The sequence below is a fragment of the Telmatherina bonti genome (assembly GCF_933228915.1).
Source record: "Telmatherina bonti genome assembly, chromosome: 2".
Classification (NCBI taxonomy): domain Eukaryota; kingdom Metazoa; phylum Chordata; class Actinopteri; order Atheriniformes; family Telmatherinidae; genus Telmatherina; species Telmatherina bonti.
Genome location: NC_136620.1, coordinates 38,654,054 through 38,681,289, shown reverse-complemented (window position 1 = coordinate 38,681,289; position 27,236 = coordinate 38,654,054). Strand labels below are relative to the sequence as shown.

The following is a 27,236-nucleotide window of genomic DNA, read 5'->3' as shown; positions in this document are numbered from 1 at the left end:
GTGTTTTCATAGAGGGCAGTGAGAGGTTCATTCTTCCACCTGGAGCTCCGCGCTGCTGCAGTGGCTGAGATGGACAGCAGTGGAAGACGTGAACTGCAGAAGGTTTTACTCGCACCACAGCACTGATCCAAACTGAATAGGCCTCTGTGCTGCGGTTCTTCCTGCCCTTCCTCTTCCTTGCATTACGTGGAATTTCCAGAAAATTCTTTACAGTAAAATATGGTGCAGCGATCCAAACTCTGGGAGTGTTGTGTAGAGTAAAATAAAACCTTTTAAACGTTTTTGGCGAAGCATTTTCTGCACAAAACAAATGAGAATTGTTTGAAGAATGCTACTTTGTGACGCATCTCGGGCATCGCAGCGCACCTCCAGTTGTTCCTGCACACGAAGACAGACGTGTGAAAAGGTCTTTCCTGTTTCCTGTGGAATGTGCCCAGGGAAAGGAAACCACCGCACTGGCTACTGTAGCGGGGACAACAATCCCTCAGTGCAGCGCTGGAGCTGGCAGTGTGTTCCTGAACGCTGTTGGCCGAGTTCGACCATTAGTGCAACGTTGGACAAAATCACAGAGGGAACAGAAAGAGTTATATAATGAAGGAGAGTTAGAAAAAATGGGCCAAAACCATCTGATTCTTCCACTCTGTGTGTTTTTATGTCTTTATATCCACATCAGAGAGACACAATGAGATTCAACAACTGATTGTGAAACACGCACACACTCTGCAGCTTTGATCACTCACATGCAGAATGACTCCTTTCTCCAGCAGGCTCTGCTTTTTGGCAGTCATCACAAAGTAATGTGTGTCATCCTTGTAGTAGACGATATTTTCCAGGTCAATACCTAAAACGACCAGTAAAAAGACATCCTGTCACACACCAAGCAGTCATTTTCCTTCTCCTGTCGTCATTTCAGAACAAGAGCAGCAATTACGCGACTCAGGGGACATCGCCGCGTCAGCGAGAAATTCTGGCAGGCTTGACATCAAATCTGAGCATTTTAATTGGGCATGCTGGCAAATTCAGAACCGCTATGAAAAGGACGAGTTGTTTGTCCCATTTACACGTATGTTACGCACTGGACATCTTACAGTGAACAAACAACAACAAAGATTTTTAAAAATCGATTATTGATGTTCTCTTCGGCTCTGATGAGTGTTTCTAATGCGACTCAAAAGAATCCAGACTCCCAAAGTAAAGATAACTAATAGCAGCAAAGCAAAGTCCCCAACAATGTCGACCCCTGCCACTTCTACAGTTGTCATGGTTACTCTTCAGCCTCTCGTGCATGGACGGCATTTCAGGGCTAAAGCCCAACAGAGAAACGAAATGAGTGATCTGCAACTTTAAACAAGCCGATGACTGACCTGTAGCTTCTCTGAGGTCCTGAAAGAACTTCTGATTGAAGATGAAGGCCACGCCACTAATCTCCTCAACCTTCGCCTCTGCTGTTGTGTTCCTGTTGATGAAGTTTGCAGTGATGGCGATGGCGAGCTTGCCCCGGAATTCCTTCCGCCGAAAGCCTGCGGAGAGTTTTAGCCATAAGGTCAGCAGAAAAACGAGCTCAGTTTAGCAGCTTTACTTGTTTTTGCGATACATCAAAACCTCCAATAATGTACCTTTAACTGGAAGCAGATGTTCTGCATCAGATCATAAACAGCTCTGTAGCTTCTAAAGCTGCATGGATGCATTTGATGGTTACTGCTCATCTCAGGGGAGCGCGGAGCTTCCTTTCATAGATGCAGCAGTGAGTAATACAGAGAGGGGTCATGCTGCTCTGCTCCACAGGGGTTCCCTTTGCCAGTGTGGCAGCATGTGAGACCCCCAGCAGTCATAAAGGAAACAGACAGCTAATTCAACTATTCCTGTTCTGCTCTGCCAGGGGAGCAACTTCCCCTCTGAGGTCGAATGTTGCAGTTAGATGCAAACAAACGCATGCACAGATGTGCACAAATGCTCTTTCTGCACCGAGGTTGGCCAGCTACCAGCCTCACATGAGCGGAGTGAGGTCAGCTACCAATCCACAGCTGTACACAAGTGACATCATAGCCGTTCTGTGCTGTTTGTGCTTCGCTTGTGTTTAGCAGAGAGAAAATGTGCAGCAGTAACGCTGCTCTTCCAGTCTGGGCATGCAAACTCGCCTGGTAGTGTGTTTCTCCTTCCATCTGCTCCGATGATGACATCAAACTCCAGCTCGCTGACAGGGTGTGTCTTGGGGTGGACCTCAGCTCTCCAGCCTATTCCTAAGAAAAACAGCGCATATGTAATCAGAGAGAAATGCGTCCAAGAGGCAGGATCACAGCCTCACACACATCTGCTTTCCTAAGCCTTGTAAATCAGCAGCTTGAGTCGCTTACTCTCACTGTCTTGGTCTTCTGGGGGTTCGATAAGACCCTTAAACTCGACATTGACATGGATTTCAGTGCCCAGCAGGAGAGCCATCTTGAGCAGCATTAGCTGAAGTTGACGAATACCTAGGATACAGAGAGGGTTTCAGACACATCCCGACACTTTAACTTGGAAAAGAAATGCAGAAAATCATCTTTACTCACTGATATGATCGATAGCACCAGCACAGAACTTCCCATAGAACTTTTTGGCCCCGAGACCCCTGAGGTCTTGTATGGTGAAGGGCCAGAGGTGCAGCACGTTGTTCCTGGAGAAGGCGTCTCTCTTCTCCAGAATCACCACTTTGGCGCCCAAAAAGGCCAACTCGATGGCTGTGCGTAAGCCGCATGGCCCCGCACCGATGATCAGACACTGAATGCAGACATGCGCAGGTGAGATGTTAAGCATGAATATTGGAAAACATCGCTTCATCTTTCATTCCTGAATCGGCTCTTTTAGCTCACTGCACTTGTCTGAACAGCAAATAATGATCAAATAGTTGCTTTTCCACACAAGACAAATTCACAAAACCACGGAGAAATGAGTGCCTTTGAGAAAACTGAACTTTTCTGGACTAATACAGGGAATTCATCGGCTTTGTTTCTCAAACTAATCATGTGTCCTTGTGTTGTCCCGCCCTCACGCTGTGGTCTGCTTGGTAAACATGAGCATCACATTACACGACTCTTAGACACTGAGTATCACATTTTTAATTCTGCTGCTTCTCATTGGGAAATGAAGCCGCCGCCTGTTGAGGCTTTAGCTGCATTATCAGGTTTACCTTTGAGTTGGCACAGGCACGTCCCTTCTTATACTCCTTTTGGCTGGCTCGCTTGTCCAACTTTGCCCAGAGAGCTTTCGCTTTCCAGTAGTTGAGTTTGGACTTGAGCTTGTGATAGAAGATCCTGTGTTCGCTGGGCTTTACTTCCAGGTGTTCACACAGCTCCTGGAAGGCCTTGAGCGTGCCTTTGCAGGTGGTTGCCTGGACAAAGTTGTCAAACAGGACGTGGGATCGGTTCACCCCCTCTCCTCCGGCGGCACAGGCTCCTCCATCCCCCATGGTCCAGACTCACGAAGGGCTGTGAGGGCCCTTCACCCCCTCAGAGGCAGGGGACTCTGGGTCCAGCCCCAGCCCTGGAACACCCTGTCAGCAGTGGAGACCTTTAACCTCCAGCCTCAAGCATCTTCATTCTACCCACCAGGGAGAGAAGTAAAACACAGTGTGAACATCATGAAACACTGCTAAGTGTAGCAATCAGGTATAAAAATGAAGGTTTTAGTCCATCTTAATTAAATAGACCCGCAAAACTGGATAAAATGAGTAAATAACTAGTTGCTCAGCTGCCAAAGCCACAGCCGACACTCCTGCAGCAGAATGACCTGAGAAATGTGTCAATCAATCAATCAAAACTTTATTTGTAGAGCACTTTCACATACCTCAAAGTAACCAAAGTGCTGCACAGGTAGAAAGAAAAAAAATCAACATTATAAGCACTAAAATAAAGACAACAAAATAGTTAAAAAGACTAAATAAGACAGAAAAGACCTAGTGGTGAAAACCAAACAGGAAACACATAACATAACGCACAAGTGGACAGACTCCAGGCTCAGGAACGAGCCAGTTAATCACAAAATACTACAAAACACTACGCAATCACACAGTCATCTGGAACTAGTCCCTGAATTTAAACAAGGCCAAAGTTGTCTGCACCTTTTTACACAATTATGCAGTTTGCACATGCTATGGCATGCTTATTCCATATTTCAGCTTTCCAGCCATCAGGGGAACAAGTTCATTCATGTTCTGGGGCATGAGCAGCTTTACTGAGGTCCCCTGCCTACCTGTGACAGAAACAGCCTCTAAATGTCATCGTCACCCTGTAAAATCTGACCAGTGAGGAGATAATGGCAAAGAGAACGAGAGAAATGGCGACGATTAGTGGAAAAGTATTTGTTGATGCGGTCCCTCTGCTGCTTTTGTTGCTTCTATTAAGAGGCAGCAGCTCTGCTTTTCATTACATTGACAGAACTTTTTCAGGCTTGTGAAGAAACTAACAAAAAGGATCATTTCACTTCAGTAGCCATCTGATTTACCAGAAAGAAAAAGCAAAGATGATTGTTCATGAGTAAAGAATGAATGAAAACTAGGAAAATAAGCTAAATCAGACTGTCTGTGGTGGTACAACATGATGTGCAAAAGCAGACTCTGAGGAGGACTTTATCATCTTTTTACACTCCAATTTCACATGAAGTACAAAGGTCACATGTGCAACAGGGCGCTCTCCATCACTTTTACTAACATGTCGTCAGTAAAAGGCTGCACGAGGAAGACTGAATATGAATATGAATGATTGCACATCACTGATTTAACAGATGGATGGATGTCTAAGGATGTTTGACAAGGCTAAACAGCTTTGTAGCTGCTAACAGGCCTAAAAGCCTGACTTTCTGTGAGAACCAGGACTCTCAGCTGCAGCTGTAAAAGGTCACTGACCTAAAATGGGTTGTAAACAATAGAGGTTAAATATTTATGTTTAGGATCTAATCCCAAAACTGTGATTATCCAGAACATACATGGAGACAATCTTCTAACCAACGTCCAGAATGCTGAGCTAGTTCATGAAAACTAATGTAGTCCCAGTCCCAGTGGCAGCAGTGGAAGAAAGGAAGGCAGGTACAGAGGTCAGCTGGCCTCCTTTTCACACCCTGCCAGCTCTTCTCTGCAGTAAAAACAGCAGGCTGTTGGTTTGGCTCTGGATCAGGCCTGCAGGCTGCAGTGCCAAGCATCCTGTACACGCCGTTACCGTCTCCTCTACCCATGCAAGACCCGACCTTAAAATATGTTTTCAAGTGTCTTCATCAGCATGAGGATCTGGCAGAGAACCTGAGAGCACCATGCAAACCCGCTGGGAAGCAGCCATGACACTCAGCTGTCATGTGAAGCAGCCACACCCTGCGTTTTGTAAAACGCTCCAACACAAGGCCTGCACTGGTGTGTCAAAGTCAAGTAGCTCTGGTTCTCATACAGGACCGCCATCCTGAGGCAAGCATGGATCTATGGGACATTCCACCAGCAGCTTCTCACAGAAACTAGACGGTGGCAAAGAAAACACCTTCAGTACACGTTAGGAAAGCATTTTCTCCTTTAATAATTAAAAAAATATTTAGATGATGAATAGCTGGAAACCAGCTCAGGCTCATTCTCAAGGCATCTACAGGATTTCATACATCCATATCCACACACACACACACACACACACACACACAGCATTCCCCTCATACACACACAGCATGCCTTTGCTTTTTACTGCTTGCATTGCGTCATCTGCTCATCTAAAAATAGAGCCAGAGATTAGGCCACTAGGCTACGTGTTTTAATACGCTGCTTTCAAATAACAAGCAAAGAATGAATGTTTACATCATCTAAATCCTCGTTTTGGCTGCATTTTTTATACGTTTTCATTTTGCCCGGCTTGCCGTATCAGTACAGGATTCACCACTTTGTTAGTTCGCCTGCAGCTTTTTTATTTTTCATTTAATGATCCAAGTCAGAGACTCAAATGCACAAGAAAATGTTTAGGTGAAAATGTCTCATTTTCCCGCCAGCATCTAAATGCAGATCACTGAGTATTGATGAGTTGTGTTCCAGCCCTCCATAGATGCTCTGAATTACTGGGAGGACTGGACTGATAGTAAGCTTGTGTCTGAACTGGTGTCCTCTGTCAGCCTCCAGCTCAGAGATGCTTCTGTTTGGAGGAAAGAGATTAGGTACTAATCGTGTCGGCCTCCATCTCAGTCCATCAAGCCTCCAGCCATCAATCAGCGGAGTCTGCAGAGATGCAGGATGAAGTGCAGGAAACTACGTGATCTCAACCATAATCTGTCAAACTCCCACAATAACAGCTTTACTAGCAGAACATTGTATATTAAAGCTGCAGCGCCACAAATTACTGCAACATTTTTGATTAATTAACTGTTTGGATTTTGACAATGCTAACGTAGCATGAGGATGATGATGTTACAGTAGCACTCATTACAGCGCCACGTCACAACAGGTGTGGTCCATCTGCAGACTCCCTGTAGGCTGTAAAATATCATAAAGTAGATAATTATTTCCCACTGTCTGTTGGTCCTGATATGTGCAAAGAAATCAGCCGAGCTGCTTCCATAAATTCCAGTTTGAGGCTGCATTGCCAGAGAGGAAAGGTCTCGTCTCCAGCCAGTAAAAGCTGGTCTGACGTTGACTCGTCTTATCCAGTCTTCTCTGTCTCCCTTTCTTTCCCTCGTTTCCTTGGATAATAACCACTTGTATGTCTTTGCTAGACAGCCGGTGTGTTGACATCCAGTTGCTGGCGTGTGACGTGGCGCCTGTTGTGTGGTGCCCCAGGCTGGAACACAAAACCTTTGAGCCCCTGAACGTTGCAGGAATGTGCATCATGAGCATCAGCGTGGCACCAAAAGGAGTCAGAAGCAGTTTTAAGTTCAGTTTAAGGTATTTTTTTTCTAATCATTAGATATTAAACATTTTTCAGCTTCAAGTCTTTCAAATGCGCATTTTTGTGTTTTACAATATAAAATAAAAGTTTTTCCAAACAGAACACCTGACAGACGACAGCATCAGCGGACTCCGTGTGCCCACATTTAGCCATGTATGCTATCAGAAGAGCATCTTTGGTTTACAGCCCTTCAGATGGATCATCACTCTAAAGAAAAACATGGTATGTCAACAGAGTAATAAAAGTCATCGAGCCAAAGTCAACAGAGTGAGTGGTTAATGTCAGTGCAGAGTAAATGTGACTGACCTGAAACTTACCACCATAAAGATATGAGCTCAGCTGACTGCATTGCAGTTGGTCTTTCTTCTTTTTTTTTTAGTAAATTATGACATTTTTCTAGACTGCTCAGTCCGGTTCAGGGTGGCGAGGGTCTGCAGCCTATCTCAGCAATCAGCAGGCGAGAGGCAGGTACACCTGGACAGGTCGCCAGTCTTGCTTTAGTGCCACAAAATTAGATCAAGCTGCCTGATCGATGGTCTGCTGCTGGTCACAAGACGATCAATCGGCGCAGATAAATGCACAAACCTCAATGGAAGTATTCTGCTGATCAGTACTCTCCTGTGAGGATGTGTCGGCTTAAAGAGGACGACACGCTTGTGTCCATCTGTAAGGCAGACAAAGCCTCAGAACTCCTCAGGGACGCAAGCGTTTGTTGACTGAAATGAAGCCCTTTCCAAACCATCTGGCCTTTGAATTACTTCTGCTTCCGACGTCGGCCTGAAACGCGCAGCTGAGCACTTCATTTGCGTTGGCTTTTCACCAACTGCAGTCACAAATCAGCCTCTCAGCCCACAACGCTACTAATTCTCTCCTCCTCTCTTTCATGTTAAAAATAAAAACATATTAATGCAGAAGGCGGAAAGACGACCCGGTATCTTGGGAGTCGAACCGTGACCAACACGTGCATGCAGCATCCCGTAAATGTGCCGTCACAGGTGACGTCATCTGAAGATGCAGACTCTTTGAAATACAAACTTTTAATGGTGTTATTAACATATTTAATCATATTTTTCTTTTTGCAAACTATCTTTGAACATCACCAACACACAGAAGACCTACAAAGTGCAAAATGCTGGTGAACGTTTACAGGACAGGCCTGTTTAGAAGACAAACCCAGCTAAACTTGACCTTAAATCACCTCCTCTTGTAAGCAGAATTCAAAGATTAAAACGGGTCCCAGTCTACTGGTTCATGCTGCCAAGACAATCGTTGATCCTTCCCAAGGAAACAGATCTGAATCCGAGCTTCATCCCGTTTCCAAATCTAATCGACCGGATCAGGCGCCCTTGAACCACGACAGGGACATTTAAAGCAGATAAAAAGAAAAGGAATACGTTTACAAATGCAATAAAAAGCTTGGTGAAATTTGTTTCAGTGACACTCTCAGCAGAGTACGGGCACAGGCTCAGACTCCCCATGACTACGGCTTCCTGCCAGCATTTGGAGGCCTTGGAGTTATGCAGCCATGATTAGGAAGAACCACGAAAGGGGAAGGTTGAAAAATGCAAAACTTCCACAGCACAGCTTTTATTCCATCTGTGCTATCAGCTGCAGCACTCATAAAAATCTGCATGGCTTTTTTAACATTTGGCTATCTGTGGTGCATTTGGATATTTCACACTTGAGTGTGCAGCAAGAAGGTGGCCTGTATCTGGTTACTCGTGCACTTCAATCCATCCTTCGCTGAGAACTAGAAGGTGTAATCTGAGATCTGTAGGAAATACACAGTCAACACAGACAAGTCTCCAAGGATTAGTCATGACCGATGTGGAATGGAGGGAAGCAGGAGAGGAGGTGGCAGCCAGAAAGACGAAGAGATAATTCCTCAAACACCAAACCTGCAACCGATTTCTTATTTTTCTCATAATGGAGGAGATGTAAAATGCTACACTGAAAAATGTAAAACATGAACATCTGGAAAAGATTTGCTTCCCATCAGCTTCCAACGTGTCAGTCAATGTTTTTCATGACAAAGAAAACATCTCTGCATGTTAATCCAGCAGGAATGATGGACAGGAATAAAAACAGCTGTGCCGCAGCATGAAAACGACCCGTGGAGGCCTCCGTTTACTGCACGCAGGCTAAACCACGGTATGGTTTCTATTGTGGCAGGCAATGGGAAGCGTACAGTACAACGCTGACCGTGTCAACTTGCTTCGCTCCTGCATATTAATTACAAAGCTAATATTTGACTTTGAAGACGCTCCACTAATTCCTGATTAGATTTAAGATGAAAAGAAGGTGGAAAATAAGGACGAGAAATGAACTAATCTTCCTGCTTCTGGAGGTCTGCTGTGTTTCTACTAGAATTTAGCAAGAAGCTGGAAACTGCAGTAACAATAGAAATCTCTCATGTCTAAATGTGACGTCTGCAGTAAATGGACTGATTTATGCATGATTAGAAAGATGAAGATTTATGCAAAGAGATAACAGAAGAGAAAATCATAAAATGCACAACACAGCATTGGTGAGGCAAAACCCACCAGAACAACAGGAATATTCTAAGATTTATCAGCAATATTAGGGCTGGGCGATATGACCAAAATCTCATATCCCCGTATAGTTCATTTTATATTCCCATAATGATATATATTTTTTATGTAATGTTGTGTCAGTTATCAGTTATGCGTCAGATGTGCTTGGCAACGGCAGCAGTGATCTCCTTCCATCTGGGGGAACTATGGTCGTATGACGTTTCACAGCGTTTGCGTCTGGAGCATAGACTGTTTATAAAATGATGGGCCGTGACGTCACCCGTAGGTTTCTGAAGAGCTGAATTGAAGCTCGGTGGGCGGTTCCTACCATCACCATCTTGTCCGGGGCATGCGTGTCGTCTCGCCCTGAAAATACAAATATGGGCAAAGAGGTGGAGCTGAGAGGGGGGCTGTGAGCGTCATGGTGGATGATTGACATCCAGCGAACTCCGAGCTTTCTGTAGCTAAGAGCTAACCAAGCTAACAGGAGCTAACCAGCTAACAGAGGTAAGAGGGCAAAAGCCAAGTCACGTTAACCGGCTAAAAACCGCGGTTGTTCTACGTTCTTCTGACTTGAAGCGGGAGATCTGGTACCTGTCAATCAAAAGGACACGCCCCTAAATATGCTGAACTTCGAGATAAATTTTTTAAACGGGCGAGTTAGAAAAAAATTCACTCCCCCCACAGTTGTCATGAAGGTAAACCTGACCTATTAAACCGAAAATGGGTTTTTGAACCAGGCTGTAAACACGTTTATTTCTGCTGTAAACATGTTCATCTTTGCTGTAAACATGTTTGTTTCTGCTGTGAAGTTGGTCTTTTTAACATGGGAGTCTATGGGGATTCGCTCTGTTTTGGAACCCCAAGTGGATGAAGGGGGGGAACTGCAGTTTTAAGCACTTCCGCATAGGCTTCACTTTTAACCGCCGGAGGCTGCCGCTTGCTCTGGAATTTATTATGAGCTTTCACCTCCACTTGACGCCGCTTTTGCAGCTTTTGCTCATTTATTCTTTATTCTGTATTCTTCATCCTGATTGTCCTGCTCTGAAACGCGTCTGTTACCGTCTTCCTCCATGTTTATGTACTGCAGCGTGCATGCTGTAAAGTGCATCTTGACAAAAAATATTGCAGTAAAGCACCTTATCGTGGCGTAAACGATAGAGATCATATGAAATGATGGATATTTTCTATCGTGCAAAGGATATATATCGTCATATGGCCCAGCACTAAGCCATATTGATCAGTTTTAGTTGTTAAACCATTTCACATTTGTCATCTGGTGAGAGAAAGGCTGGAAGGCTTCATTGCACAGGCGTAATCCAGCGACGTGCACACTCGCTTTCTCTAATCTGTGTGCGTGGGCGCATCTGAGAGTAGTTCAGATGGTAAACAAGTGGACACATCGTAGGGATTCTGCAGCACATCTGTCGAGGTGTAATAAGACGAGGCGAAGGTGGGTGGCAGACAGAAAAATCGGCTGGCTGAGGCTGACTTTGGTGTTACAAGGATGTTTTAAAAACATAAATACAGTCTGCCACATTTGTGTCGTTAGTTGGGGTTATTTGAGAAACCTCCAGATGCTATTTTTTTCCTTTTCCAACTTCAACAAACAAAAATGATGTAAATGTCTTCCAAAACTCTTAAAGTCTTGACTTTACATGCATGCATATCAGACAGTAGAAGTAAGCAACCATCGTGGCATCTTCCTCCCTCTTGAAATAATCCGGCAAACTCAGAACCAGCAAAGTACCGCAGGTCTTCCACCGTGTGGCTGTGCAAGGCTGCAGTAGCACAGTCACAGAACACACACAAAGTGTGACAACTGTTAGGCAGAAAAAAGCCTGAAAAGCAACTAGATACAATTAATCTTGAGTGTTTACATGTAATATAAACCAAACAGCTCGCTGATTCATTTCCTGTTGAACCATTTTATTAATTAAAAATGTTATTGGTTGTCTCTGTGTTGAAGCTCCGCATCTGCGATCTGTGATGAAGCATCAGGAGAGCATGTCACTACCACTTCAGGACAGTCTGAGAACCATGTGGAGCATACCGGGATGTGGGTTGTCTTGCTTGTGTCAGTGCTGTCGGACCTTTAGCTTCATTCCGCCATGGAAAAGACAGAAATTCTGTTTGTCACAGATGTGATTTGTGGTGAAACTGAACATTCAGAAAAAGGCAAAAGCAAAATTTTTCTTTGCATTTTTTCTTTTCCTTTGGACAAGAGCAGAATAACCCATGATGACAACCACAGACTGTATGTGAAAGATGGATGGAGCCTCCGGCGGTTAAAAGTGAAGCCTATGCAGAAGTGCATAAAACTGCAGTTCCCCCTGTATCCACTAGGGGCTGCAGAACAGTTTTTAGCCGGTTAACAACGTGATTTAGCTTTAGCCCGCTTACCTCCGTTAGCTGGTTAGCTCTTGTTATCTCCGGGTTAGCTCGGTTAGCTTTTAGCTACAGAAAGAGAGTTCACTCGATGTCAATCATCCACCATGACGCTCACAGCCCCCCTCTCAACTCCACCTCTTTGCCCATATATGTATTTTCCGGACAAGACGACACGCATGCCCCTGCCAAGATGGCGATGGTAGGAACCGCCCACCGAGCTTCAATTCAGCTCTTCAGAAACCTATCAGCACGGAGGCTACATCCATCTTTTTACAGTCTATGATGAGAACTTGTGTTTTTACAGGACGACAGTAACGCGTGCCGTCACCTCATGAGTCGATTACAATTCAGAGTGATACGATTCAATAATTAAAACATTTACCATGATTTTTAATGCATTATTTTCCCCGGTGAGGGTTTTTTTCCCCTCACTCTGTGGCTACTTTTGTACTCCTTTATACGTCAACATGCATTAAATCAAGAAGCCAAACAAATATATCTTCACCATCTCTTCCTGTCCGTCTCCCTAAAGCACATATGTCAGAGTCAAGGCCCGCGGGCCACATCAGGCCCGCGAGAGGGTTTTACCTGGCCCCCGTGATGATATTAATCTATTATTAGATCCGGCCCGCAGATATAATGTACGCACGAATACTACATTTCCCACAATGCAACGGGGATGCGCGGAGCGGGAGCATAGCGGGAGGCGGCTTAATTTATTCAGCAGTCATTCAGCATCAGTCATTGGCATACCAGCAAAAGTTATCTTACAGATACCCATCAACAACGGCAAAACGGAAGGTGGACAGTGAAAACCGGGGGTTTCAAACAAGGTGGGAGTTGGAGTACATGTTCACGGAGGTAGCTGGAAAACCTGTGTGTCTTCTATGTGGAGAAAGTGTGGCGGTGATGAAAGAGTTTAATATGGGACGGCATCATGAAACAAATCAGAAAGACAAAAACAAGATTCTGGACATGGAACAAAGGCTACAGAAGGTCGAGGAATTAAAACGAGGCCTCAAATCTCGACAGGGTCTGTTCAGAAAAGCCCAGTCACAAAGCGAGGCTGCTGTCAAGGCCAGTTTTATTTTAGCAGAGGAGATCGCTAAATCAGCCCGGCCATTTACAGAGGGGGATTTCATCAAAAACTGTATGCTTAAAGTCTGTGACGAACTTTGCCCAGACAAAAGACAGCTCTTTTCAAACATCAGCCTGAGCAGAAATACTATTGCTGATCGCGTAGACCTGTTGTCTAACAATCTAAAAGAGCAGCTTGTTACAAAGGGAAAAGATTTCATCGCATATTCCCTGGCTGTGGACGAGAGCACAGACATTTCTGACATTGCCCAGTTGTCAGTTTTCATCCGCGGGGTGGACTCCAGCCTAAACGTGACAGAGGAGTTGTTAGCGCTACGTCCTATGCATGGCACAACTACGGGACATGATTTGTATGAAGAGGACTCAAGATGTGTTAACGAGATGGAGCTGCCTTGGGAAAAACTCGTGGGTCTGACAACAGACGGAGCACCTGCGATGTGTGGACATAGGAGTGGACTGGTGGCAAAGATACGGGAGAAGATGCAGAAGGAAAACGTCACACGTGAGCTGACAGCTTATCACTGTATCATACACCAAGAGTCGTTGTGTGGTAAAGCCTTGAAAATGAAAGATGTAATGAGCACCATCACATGTGCAGTTAACTTTATTAGAGCCAAAGGGTTAAATCACCGCCAGTTTAAGTCATTTCTGAGCGAGTTAGAAACGGAGCATGGTGATTTGCCCTATCACACTGAGGTGCGGTGGCTAAGCCAGGGAAAGGTGCTGCGCAGGTGTTTCGAGCTTCGTGAGGAGATTTGTTTGTTCTTGGACAAGCAAAGGGAAAGACACAACACAACTCCGAGACAAAAGGTTTTTGTGTGAAATGGCTTTTCTGTGTGACATTACGAGTCACCTGAACGCAATGAACCTGCAGCTGCAGGGTCGGGCTCGTGTCATCTCTGAAATGTACAGTACAGTGAAGGCGTTTCAAACCAAACTGACTCTGTGGGAGGCACAAATGCGGAAAGAAAACTTGAGCCACTTTCCTAGCTGTCAGACCATGAAAGATGAGCTATCTACCAGTATTTTCCCGAGCGCAGAATTTGCTGATAAAATTAGTATACTCGCTGCTGACTTTCGACACCGATTTGCTGACTTTGAAGCACAAAAAAGCAGGTTTGCACTGCTCAGCAATCCATTTGCCGTTGATGTAGAAAGCTCACCGCCAAACCTCCAAATGGAGTTGATTGAGCTACAATGCGATGATGCGCTGAAGGCAAAATACGCAGCAGTGGGTGCTGCGGAGTTTGCGCGCTTCCTTCCCGACACAATGCCCCAGCTGCGCACCCAGGCTGCTCAAACACTGTCTATGTTTGGCAGTACATACCTGTGTGAACAACTGTTTTCATTGATGAAGCTGAACAAAACATCACACAGAAGTCGACTTAGTGCTGAACACCTTCACTCAGTTCTGAGGATTTCCTCAGCTCAGAGCCTGACCCCGAACATTGATGAACTTGTGCAAAAGATGAAACACTGCCAAGTATCAGCCTCAGCCTCAAACAAGTAATGTAGTGTTACAGTAATACAGTAATGTATATAAATGTATGTAAATACAGTAATAATACAGTAATGTTTACTGTGCAATTACATATTTGAAGTTAATACTCTGTTCAAGTTTAAAAGTTAAATATGCAAACAAAGAAGGTCTCGTTTTTGGTTGTTCCCCTCGGGGATTTTAAAGCTTTCTTGTCTGTGTTGACTATGTTGTTTTTGTTTGCCGACTCCGTTCCTGGGAGTGTTTGTTGTTTTTCGGCCTTTCATGGAAAATAGATCGTGAAGTGGACAATAGTCTTTTGATAAAATTGTCTCCTATTTAACAGAGAAAATGACTTTTGATTGTTATTATTTGTTAATCAGTAGTTCCTTTTTTCACACTAACCCAGAGAAAGCACAGAAAGGAAAGTCAATGTACATTTGAGCAGGACAGATGCAGTCCAGTGTGTTAATTGCTATTGGTTTTAAGTAACAAGAGATTTTTGCACTTTATTTTATTGTATTTCAAGGCAATATTTCTTTTTAATTATTTCAGTTGAGTGAATGATAGAAAATTGTTTATTATTTATTTCTTTGAAGTTGCCTAAATTCAGTGCATTTTTGCTAAATGAGAGAATATACTGATGGTGCCTTAAATAATATCACTTCATACATTTAATGTTCATGTTATGAGTTTTTTTATATAAAGGATATTTGTATTTTGTGCCTGCTGAAATTAAAAATGACTGACAGAGTCATAAGAAAATATTGCTTTATTTATCCAATCATATTGTAATATATTTGTTATGTTTTCAGTAGGTTAAATCTTGGTTTCAATGAAGATTGGACAGTCCGGCCCTCGGCTTGTAGCCAAATGTTTTATTTGGCCCTCCGTCCATTTGACTTTGACACCCCTGCCCTAAAGTGTCCTGGTGGCAGCGAGATCTCTAGCTTCCTGCCACCCTTTAAAGCTCCATTTCTGTCATTTAATTATTATGAAAAATCCTTATTTTTGAATATTAATTCAAAAATATGTATTGCAACATGATGCACTGATTAAATTGTGAATCAACTCACCCCAAGATGACATATTAATTGTGGTATGACACACCCAAAGAGATGGTTTAGGCAAATTTATTTGTAATATTTTTTAAATAAAAGTCTCCCAAAGAAAAAAAAAAGTGTCTTTTAAAAGGGTGAAAAATAATTTATTAATTTCTGTGCCTCTGATGATATATAGTATCATCTACTGTTAGCTTTTTCTTAAAGCACTGCACACATACTCACCTGGATTGACTGCACAGCCAAAAATCTCTTCCTCTGCCTGAAGTGACAGTGACGTACGTGTGAATAAACCCAAAGTATTAACAATCAGAAATACCAGCTGCTTGCTTTGCCATGGCCTCACGTGTTGGAACTATTCATATGTGCACTCCTAAATATATGCTTTGATGAGAATTACAGGTCGCCACGGTGAAAAGGTAGTCTTTAGTGGGCTTGTTTCTCCATCAGTCCTGCCAGAGAAGAATTTGTGTCTTGTCCGTATAAGCAGATAACAAGGGCTCCGGACTCCTCCAAAGACAAGCAGTGAGTGAATGTGAAATATGATGTGGTCTCCGGGGAGAGAAGCGTTTTGCTGAAGTGAAAGGGTCTGAAATGAGAGGGAGGTTAATGGCTATGGGCTGAGCAGCAGCCGAAGCAGTGACAGACTGCTGAGAAGGACAGACTGTTTTATAGACGTATGAAGCTAAAGTTGGGTCATAATAAGACACGAAAGGTTTCAATTTACTTATGGTATTTACCAGTAACACAGCAGCGTGTGACGAATCAACTTTAGCTTTATTGTTGCTGGAATTTGAGGCTATAAAAGCAGCTGATTCACACATTGTGGATTCAGCAGGTTGTGATCAGGTCTGGGGAAACCCAAGGCGTGGGAGCAGGTAGTAATAATCAGAAACCCAACAGGAGAAGATAATCAGAAGCTGGATGTCCATATTATCTCAGTCGTGGCCGTAAGATATGAGGTACTGGCCAAACACCAAGAAACATGGCACACTGGCAGTTTTTAACCACATGTGTTGGATGATTTTTGGTTTTTATTTCACAGAGAAACATTGAAAAAGTCCTTCACAAAAAGATTGGAAAAATAAAATACTCAAATAAGCAACAAGCTGCATGTGATCAGCTAGTCCTTATCAATAGGAATGGGCCATATGATGATATATATCCTTTGGATGATAGAAAATGTCTATTGTGTCATATGAGGCTCTATTGTTTACGCCACGATAAGTAGGGGTGGGAAAATTAAATCGAATAATCAAATATAGGAATTTTTTGCTTCACAATTTTAAAATGATTTTTTTTGTTGAAAAAATCTATTTTGTTTAAAATAAAAACAAATAAAATCCATTATAAAATTTTAGTCATTTTTATCTTTTTTATTGATGTTTGTACTCGTCTTTTTGGGTATTATAGCGGCAGAACGATGGTCTGGTTACTGTGTTGTTTCTTAATAATTGAAATCAAGAAAAATGACGAGCAAAAAAAAGTTTTATACATTTGTTTTTAATCTACAAAAATTAGCTATATCAAGGAAATGTGAGAATCGCAATTTAAATCGAATGGGCACCCAAAAAAATCAGAATTGAATCGGGACAAAGGCATATTATCACTGCCCTAACAATAAGTGCTTTACTGCAGTATTTTACGTCAAGATGCGCTTCACGGCACGCTGCAATATGTAGACAAACATGGAAGAAGACGGTAGCAGACGTGTTTCAGAGCAGGATAATTCACTAAAAGATGAGCAGCCAACCCAAACTGATGAGCTTGTTCCTAAAAGAGGGAAATTTCTGTCACATGGATGCAGTTTGGATATAAAAAGACCAACATGGAACCGACAACAGACTAGCTTCCTGTCCCAACAACGGACTTCGACACAACTCATTTTATTACCTGCGCAGGAATCAGAATACAGAATACAAGAATACAGAATAGAGTCGAAAGCTCATATTAAATTCCAGACCAAACGTTGCAACAGGCACTTATTCGTGGAATGCCATACGGCCATGGAAGGAGATCACTGCTACCGTTATGAAGCACATCTGACACATAACTGATGACTGACACAAAATTACACCAAAGTTTTATATGGTTATGTTTATCGTTATGGGGATATAAAATGAGCCATATCGTGATATGAGATTTTGGGCGTATCGCCCAGCCCTAGGTGGAGTCGTTAAGGGAAAAGCATCAGATGATTTGTAGATCTAAGGCATCTAATGTAACATAAGGACAGATTTGCTTCCATAAGACAAATTTATTTAGCCTCATAATAGAAAAGGAAAATGGAGAGATCATCAGGATTTTTTTTTTTTTTTTTTTAAAGTAATATATTGTAAAATTAGTTCAAGTTAGTTATTCCATCAATCAATTTGCATTTACTGGATGCAACTCCTTAGCTTTTTTTTTTTTTTTTATTAAATGAATCATAAACACCATCAAATATCAAAACTTACGTTAAAAATTTTCAACATAAAAGGTAGAAAATTTTTAAAACTTTTCTTGCACAACTTTAAGGTGTGAATTAATAAAAACAGAAAAAGAAACAGGAGTCTGTCAATCTGTACCCAGCCTGTCAAAACCATTTAAAACTGGTCAACAACTTCCACAGAAGCTGTTTCAGGCATGCAAACATGATGTCTCATGTTCAGGTCACTAAGCACAGCCACCTGTAATGATCAACCCCACGACAAACAGCATTGCTGTGGGTGTATCCTGCATAGCTGCAGTTTGGATGCATTTCCAGATAATTTTGCTTTAATTCAACTTGAAGTGAGCAGAAAGTCAGATTGCTGCTCAGCTTAAGTCTTGAAAGTTCAGCCGACATGTCAGCAATCTCAGTGGCATGGCCTCAGGAATGCATTTGTCATACTGACCCACTTCTGACCCGTAAGGTAGAAGGAACAGACTCGTAGTAAGTCTTAATCCACAGCTGTGGGAAACAGCCAAGGCGAATGGATGGGAAGGAGGCCTCACACAAACATCCAGCTTGTGCTTTGTTGCAAGTCCTCCAGCAGAAACCTGCACAATGCTGACATGGTTTTTATTCAAATATGTCATTTCACATTGTTGGTTAAACCCCTCAGAAAAATGATCATGAACTTTATACATTGGATAAACAATTATTGATCCGTCTTTTCCCTGTATATGACTATGACTACATGGTTTCTCATATTCGTTGTGACAAACAACAAAGAAGAAAACTCCATCTGTTGGTTAACTCAGGACAACTTCTGTTTGCGCCACGAAGGTAAACGATGGCGCTGCATCCTTCCAAGTCTAACCATGACACTTTGCCAGCCAGAGCCACCAATTGTCTGACAACAGTGTTTGTTTTGGTTGCGTTTACCCACAATGCCTTTCTTGTTATGGTCTGCTTTCTGTATCTGGCTTACCTAAAGCCAATCGAGAGCTTCGTTAGTAGGTGGACCATTTCGTCCAAGCAGTCTGCTTTAGTAGAACGAGCTTGCTCCGCTTTGTCCCGAATGTCTTTAAACTGATCAGAGATCTGTCAGTCAAGCTGCTGTACACACAGATCACTGCTAGTTTTCTCAGCTTTTTCAGACCTAATTTAATTCATCCGATTTAGGCCACTAACGTTTAGCTGAGTCTGAAACAAAACATCTGTGTGTGAGAGAGTCAGAACCAAGATTTAGTTCTGCTTTACTCAGACTTTAATCACATCTCAGCATGTTTTCGTGCTGCATGTGTAGCTCCACTTAGCCTTTAAACAGGCCACCACTGTCGTCCAAATACATATGAATAGGAGGAAAATCCAGCTATTAAAAGCTCCACTTCTGAGTTTTGACAAGGTTTGTCACTGTGGCGCCCCCTAACAATGACACATTTGGTATCTGTCTTGCATCTTGTCTCTCCTCAGTGCTCTCTTCAGCCAGTAAAAGTCAGTCTAATGTTGACTCTTGTCTTATCTCATGCTCCACCCTTTATTTCTCACTTTTCCTCTCTTTCACCAATAATGTCCTCTTGTGTTTCTCTGATGAATTAGCCATGGTGCACATTCAGAACAGCCAGATTGTGGATTTTCAGTGACAAGCTGGAGACATGGTGCCATTAAGAAAAATGCTGTAGTAAAGTGATGCTTTAAGGCGGGAAAAAAGCTCTGCAGTGCAGTTTCTCAGCCTCGGGACGCTTCAGGGCAACGACACTTCAGAACTGGACAGAAGAAAATGTTAATCTGCCATCAGAACGAGTCTGAAGCAGAGTTTTAAGATCAGAAAGTTCGAAAAAAATCACTTTAATCAAAGTGTGTCTGACAGCAAGAATACCTTCAAGATATTCCTGACTAATGAGCCTTTTTTAGCATTTACATGTAAGAGTAATTTAACCCCAAAACCCATTAACTTGGTGCTTTATAGTACATTTGAAAGCCTTAAAGCAGTTTGATTTCAATGCTTTGTTTGGCTGACTAACACTGAAAAGCAAATTTTGGTCTGACTAACCCAACATTTGCATTTAAAATGCCCAGAATAGACAATAGCAAAATCTCAGTTTGGTTGAGTTTAGATTAAATTTGCATCAATCGCAATGATGGGCAAGAATGACTTTTAGCAGACCCATTTACAGCCACCTGTGTATCCCTCAGCTCACTCCAGTCCACAAGTTAGTGGTAACACGTCTATAAGCTGGTCGCTAACAGCTAAAAAAAAACTAAAACACAAAGGGGTGCAAGAAAAACAAACAAAAAAAAGACCAGTGAGTGGATGGAAGGAGGAAATGTAGGAGAAAATGAGAAGCTGAAGAGTCACAAAAATAAGGATGATATTAAAACTGAACACGTCATCTTCTGCTTAATATGATGCTGGACAAAGTAATATGCAGATGGTTTGAATTAATTTAAAATGACAACAAATTAATACAATGTGCAAGCCTAAACAGAAAACACAGTAATTTATCTAAACGTCTGAAAAAATACTGACCGAGTGACCAAGTACAGAAAGCACAGAGATGCTGCAGGACGCAGGAGGACGCCACCCGATGCAGCAAAAGCAAACGTTAAACCATCATTTCATTCATTCATTCATTTTCCGAACCGCTTATTCCATTCAGGAATCGCGGGGAAGCTGGAGCCTATCCCAGCCGGCTTGGGGCGACAGGCAGGGTACACCCTGGACAGCTCGCCAGTCCATCGCAGGGCCACACACAGAGAGACGAACAACCACACTCACTCCTAGGGGCAATTTAGAGTGACCAATTAACCTATCATGCATGTCTTTGGATGGTGGGAGGAAGCCGGAGTACCCGGAGAGAACCCACGCATACACGGGGAGAACATGCAAACTCCACACAGAAAGGCCACTGACCAAACCAGCCAAGGATCGAACCAGTGACCTTCTTGCTGTGAGGCCACAGTGCTAACCACTGCACCACCGTGCAGCCCCATCATTTCATTATGTGAAAAGATTTTATAAACCTAAAGGCACTAAACTCTGATTTTTCTTGCATGTTGCAGACATTAATACTAAACTATTTAAATTCAGAGCATTAATTTGATCGAGATTTATCAAAACAGAAAATATATCATAACGTTTTTGCCACATTATGTACAAATGCTGAATTGACTTCCTTACATTTTGTGTCTCCGAGGAAGATCACTGAAATAGTTAGGCTCATGCCATTAGGACTTAGTTACCCACATCTCTCCTTTTAAGGACGTGATACATGGTCTGCAGATGAGTCAACCGGAGGAACTAACCGGTGAGCAAAAGCCAACCGTTGGGAAACATCCAGTCACTTCTGGAACAGCAGGAGCTACAACCATTAGACTTCCTTCTTTCTGTCCTTTTCATCCATTCCCATCTCTGCAACCCATTGTATTTTTACAGATTTACTTAAAAGGTACAGTGTGTAAATAATTTGGCTTTTTATTTGCAATAATCACGTATTGCATTAATAAATACGTATTTAACCAAAGTTCTGTCGCCAATCTCATCAAAATGAAAGCCTTCTTGGATCTTAAAGTTATTTATAAGTACATAGGTGGCGGCGCACCCAACAGAAAGTCACCATGTTGCATCGTCATATGAATAGTGTAGCTGAAAGGGGACAAACTTGTTAGCCTTACACGTTTTAGCAGTAAATCGCCGTGCGTTGATGAGGAAGGAGGAGAAAAACAAGCAAAGACAACTGTGGGTCATTCAACTTGGTGTTTTCCATTAAAAAGGAGGAGCATCCTAGGGCTGGGCGATAAATCGATTAATACGAATTTGCTGTTTATGAAGATTTATTTTTATGAAAATCACGATTTTTTTTTTTGCCCCGCCATCGCCTTTTGGGCTTCCGTACCTTATAGTGACATCAGTGCACTCCCGCTGGTTTTCCACAGAAACACAAAAACATGGTTAGCAATGAACAACAAGTGTCCCCTCTGCGTTTCATGACATTTTTTTGGGAAAATAAAAACGATATTTGTAAGTTTTGACAAACAACAGTTGTGATTTGAGGGTGTTTCCATTCAACAGTGTTGAGCACATCATCATCAAGTGTCATAAAATCTTGTTTCTCTCGGGAGATTTTACAAAAATTGCGGTTAATGCAAAGTGGGCATGCAGCATTATTTTACGGCTTTCCACTTGCTGTGGAGAATTTGCTTTGAATTTTCAAAGCTTTTCTCCCTCCCTTTCTTTTCTAAAACTCTGAAATTCACTGTGGTTTATTCCACACCGCACCATCTTTACCGGGAATGAACTGGTCACGACCACCTATGTCACGTCTGGGGACACGTAAACACAAAAAAAGTGTTTCCGTTACACTTTTGCAAGATACTGAAATGTCTGAAAAACCACCTCTTAATATCGTAAAAACCTGTTTTATATAAATGTAGGTGTTTCCATTAGCTGGTTTTTATGGTGATATTTAGTTTTTGCGCAGTTCTAGGTGTGACGGAAACGCAGGCTTTTCAGTGTGGGAGGGGGCGTTGTCACATGCCACAGGGGTCTGAAGCCAGATGTAGTTGACAGGCTCGTCTTTCTTCCCAAAAATGTGTAAATTAAACAAAAAACAGCAAGAATGTAATACATGTATGTTAGAAATATAGCTTTAATTAACATTCAGGGATTTTTATTAAATTTGTATCAAAGACCCCCATTTTTTCAAAACATGTCAAGTGTAAAGAAACATTCTTTGTAATACCTCATTGCCATTGTGGGAAATTATTTTGGTTGTTTAAAGTCAAAATATTCTCAAAGGAATCACTATTTTTATTCCAAGAGGAGGCCCTTTTATTTATTATTTATTAGTTTTTTTTTATTTTAGAATAAAGTTACACAAGTGAAGTGAGGCCTATTCTTAAATGTATGATCAAAAGTTAAAAACTATCTCACGGTGGAAACGCACAAAATGCAAACATGTTTCTTATAATGTTTACAGCGGCAGCGCCTGCCATCTCTTTTTACACTCTTGTCTAACAGCTTTTTTAGTTGCTCTTTAAATTCGGGTAAACTCCTAGGCTGACTGCAATACAAGTATTTTTGACATTTGTAATTTATTATTATTTTTTACAGTGGGGGGGGAATCAATTAAAATTGTAAATAGAATTTGGTTTAAAAAAATCAGAGATTTTATTTTTCAGCCATATCGCCCAGCCCTAGAGCATCCATACTCTTTGCCTCATGAAAAGGAGGAAACAATAACCAAGAAAAGAAAAAGAAATAGTCACCAGAAGAAAAGGAGGGTGTACGTAGGGCTGGGCGATATGACCTTTTAGTAATATCCCGATATTTTTATGCCATGTCACGATATACGATATATATATCTCGATATTTACCTTAGCCTTGCATTAATGCTTTGGTGCATACAATCACATCAGTAAGATGATTTTGTGTCTCCATTAAAACATAATTGTTCATACTGCATTAAGATATGCTGATTTTAAACATTTATGCCAAAAGGATGAAATTGTAACGAAGCAAAACCGCATTTATTGAACAGTTAAAGCAGTGGCAGAAACATGTCATTTTAAAACAAAGTAAAGTGCCTTTGCATGATGTAATAAATGCAATGTATGAAAATAGGTGCTCTAGGGGGGGACTTTTCAAATGATGAACTATTATAAGGCTTTGCTTTATGGATACGTTTTTGAGTTGTCGTGTATTTTTTTTATCGCAGAGTTTAGCTTTTAGTTTTGGATTCCCACTCCTTTCTGTACTTTCTAGAGACATGACAAGCTAGATAAATATGCTTGCGTCACACAGTGGATGAGGTGAGTAAGTGACAGAGGTTGTGAATGTAATCAAATAGAATTAATTATTTTTGCGTGACGTGAAAAACTTTGCAATTTACGTCCCACTCTGTAATCCAGAGCGGGATCAGTGGCGGATTTTCAGCTGATTTGTCAAGAAAGGTGGGGGTTGAAGTCCTCTCTCTAGTTTCACACAGCGACATTAGCTATTAGCAGTAGCTTCTTTCCTGTGCAGCTTCTTTCCAAAAACACCAAACTGTCACCATCTTTTATGCTTTTTATGCCGACTCAGCACCAAGTAAACATCCTCTTCTTTCCCCGCACCACATCCAGATCTCTCCAGACCAAAACTGTGAGATAGGATAACACAAAGAACTATGCAGACATGACACATCCCACTCAGCATTCTCCTCTCGAGCATCCTGAAGCTTCAGTGATGTCTATCATATTGCACTGTAGCTGCCACAGCGTTGTGAGGAAGTTAATGAAATTTAAGATATAACTAAAGGTCAATGTCCCTGATCAATAGAACAGATGTGATATCATTCACATGAGACAGAATGAGACATAAACGTCTGTCAGGTCAGGACCTTCTTGCTTCATTTAACCCAAGCCACCTCCTGCTGTTGCAGGTTTATCTATGAACCACTTTGAGTCAGGGGGAGCAAATGTTACATCAAATCAAAGCACCAAAAACAATACTGTCCTGTGCTGTGGACAATTTGGTGTTGAGCCCCAAGAGAGCAATGAAAAGCTCTTGTAGCATCAACAGCATGAGTGACTGCTTCCTTGCTTTAACTTTAACTCATATCCATACAACGCTCAGTGTTTCTCAGGTTAAAGAAAATAAAAAGAAGTCAGTTGCGTTTCTCTTTAGGATCAATGTCTGCAAAAGTGTAAATATGCAAATGAGTCTGCAGGTAAAAACCGAGCATGTGCACACCTTAATGAGCTGTTACGCCTGGCTGACTGACAGGAAACATGGCCTCGCTAAGAGGGCTGTCAGATGAAACAGTGGAAAGGATTATAAATCTTCTTCAAGAAGGTAATTTAACACGAAGTGTGGAAAAAGGTGTTGGCTGTTTCCAGTCAGCTGTGTCAAACGTCTGGTACAAGTTCAAACAAAACGGGAAGGCTTTAAAAACAAGAAAACATAAAAGGTAGACAAGAAATATGTCAAAGTATAAGGACAGAAAGCTTGAAGAAATATGTCTAAAACACAGAAAAAGTAGACACTTGTGTGGGCAGAAATTGAAGCCAGTGTTGATGTGAGGAAATATAATTTACATGCAGAAAAGCCATCATTAACGAGAGAGAGAGAGAGGACATTATGCCGTAAAGATTTTAAACTTTTAAATTGTCATCTTTGCAAACAACCTGGGGTTGAGTGATGGGTAAAGTACAAGAAAAGATGGCACCAACACAGTTAACGCACAGGAAATTACAAATACTTTTCCCTGGGCTACCAATATGGTGACTGAATTATTTTTTAAAAAATAATCATGGATGCTGCCACGCTACACAGGCATACTTGTAAAAAACAACCCATCAATTCACTGACAAGACCAGCAAAAAGCTCTAAATCCTGAACAGATCTGGTGCACAACAACCTGCACAGCTGATCTTTCAAAAACATGCCTGATGGAGATCATTGCTTTTCATTAGGAAAGAAAAATAACTACTGATTCCTTAGGATTTTTTTTTTTTTTTTTTTTTTTGAGTTATAAAAGCATAATATATTCTTATCAGTGTAGAAACAATTTTGATAGTTTTGTAAAAACAACTCTGGAAACATTCATTTTATTTATATACATCCTAAATATATATATATTGTAACTCTAAAATTCAAAATACAGCAAAATGCACAATACTTCCAATCAGATATATTTCTTAACACTAAATATCCTCTCAGATTACCAATAAGTATCAACCATACTTCTTTCCAGCTGTTGTGATTGTGTTGTTCACACAACCCCAAACTCTTAGCTATTTTAAATAAAACACATGGACTTGTTGCTTAGAACTCATTGTGTAATTACTAGGGGTGGGATAATTGAATCGAAAACTCTGAAATCTGGATCTTTTTTTCTTTACAATTTTATAATAGATTTTTTTTTTTTTTGTTGTTAAAAATCTTTTTTTTCCCCAAATAAATAAAATTAATCCACGATAAAAAAAAATAAAAAAAAAAAATTTTTAAAAAATGTCATTTTCATTGTTTTTATTGATCTTTTTACTTGTCTTCTTGGGCATTATAGCAGCAGAATGATTTTTCTGGCTACTGTGTTGTTTTTCCCTAACTGAAATCAAAGAAAAAGAAGTTTTATATAGTTAAAAGAAAATGTTTTTTTAAATCTACAAAAATCATCAATATTGAAGAATTTTGAGAATCAAAATCGAAAAGGCACCCCAAAAGATAGGAATCTAATCAAATCGGGACAAAAGCATATCGTCACACCCCTAGTAATTACTGATATTTATACACTCACAAACCGCGTGATTTTGTAAGAGATGTGGATATTTCATCGTGGGTCCACATTCCCTCGTTATCCACCTACATTCCACAGGCTGTCCCATTAAATCCACGGCTGGCACATGACCAGAGATGCACAGACAGCAAAGCGACGTGCATTTCCAATGCAGCTCCAACGTGACAGATTTATCACGATTAAATGGTTACTTGCTCCATTAAAACCAACCAGCGCATGTCAGAAAGGTGCAGCTCGCGTGGAAAGGTGCAGCTCGCGGAGGATCCCACGGTAACGTGAAGAAACAAACCGTGTTAGTCCAGCGAGCAGGCGAAACAAATATGTCCTCCTTACCTTTGTATGCTTTGATTTAACATCCACACATTTGTAGTGAGAATAAATCAATTTCCGTGTGTAAATCCAGTTTTTTCAGGTAAAATCCAGACAAAATGAGTTATTTTTCAGGGGATAGTGGTGGTTGCTGCCACAGCAGAGAGCCACACAGCGGAGGGAGAAGGCGCAACTTGAAACTGACAGAGACGGAGGGCGAGACCATAACAACAAAACGGAGGGGGGAATTACTAGTCTACGCCAACAAAAAAAAACCTACAAGCAAAGCTGTAACTGTTTATGGAAAACCATAATAATTATAAGCTTTTTTAAATTGTATATGTTACGTAAAAACTGAGTTATAATAACACATTCTTATGTTTTTTAGACAACAGAAGTCGGTTAACCCCCGCTACTTCTTAAAGTTAGCCTTTTAGCTCGGTTTAATCCGATTGGTCCCTTCCAGCGTGACTGCTGCCTTCACGTGGTGTCGGAGACAGTAAACTTGTCCTACTCACACAGTAGAGTGGGACCGATGACCTCTAAACCAGTGTGTTTCAAACTTTTTTGAGCCAAGGCACACTTTTTTTACACTGAATAATCCTAAGGCACACCACAAAACAAAATGTTTTATTAAAGGAAAAGTCCATATGATTCAGATAAAGTCCATCTCATCAAAACCTTTTGAAGAGAAATCAGATAAACACAAGAAGAAGGAATTTTATTATCTTCGCTGGAACCTGTTTGGATGAACACAGAGCTGCTTTTTAGACCAATTAGGTGAAATTGGGTAATTTCT

General features: G+C 41.5%; 1 protein-coding gene across 16 annotated transcripts in view; it reads right to left on the bottom strand.

Annotated features, from left to right (window-relative positions):
- Positions 1-27,236, bottom strand: part of mical3a (microtubule associated monooxygenase, calponin and LIM domain containing 3a) — a 94,772-nt gene that overhangs the window by 43,549 nt on the left and 23,987 nt on the right. For 15 of the 16 annotated variants that reach the window (XM_079253664.1, XM_079253678.1, XM_079253676.1 and 12 more), the window contains exons 1-7: positions 26,462-26,602; positions 3,167-3,576; positions 2,550-2,757; positions 2,355-2,471; positions 2,139-2,240; positions 1,365-1,520; positions 741-841 (exon numbers count right to left, since the gene is read on the bottom strand). In XM_079253664.1, the coding sequence (XP_079109790.1) occupies positions 741-841; positions 1,365-1,520; positions 2,139-2,240; positions 2,355-2,471; positions 2,550-2,757; positions 3,167-3,445 (963 nt within the window). In that variant the 5' untranslated portion in view covers positions 3,446-3,576; positions 26,462-26,602. Of the gene's footprint in view, positions 1-740; positions 842-1,364; positions 1,521-2,138; positions 2,241-2,354; positions 2,472-2,549; positions 2,758-3,166; positions 3,577-26,461; positions 26,603-27,236 lie in introns of those variants that run through there. The other variant, XM_079253672.1, reaches the window with a different exon arrangement.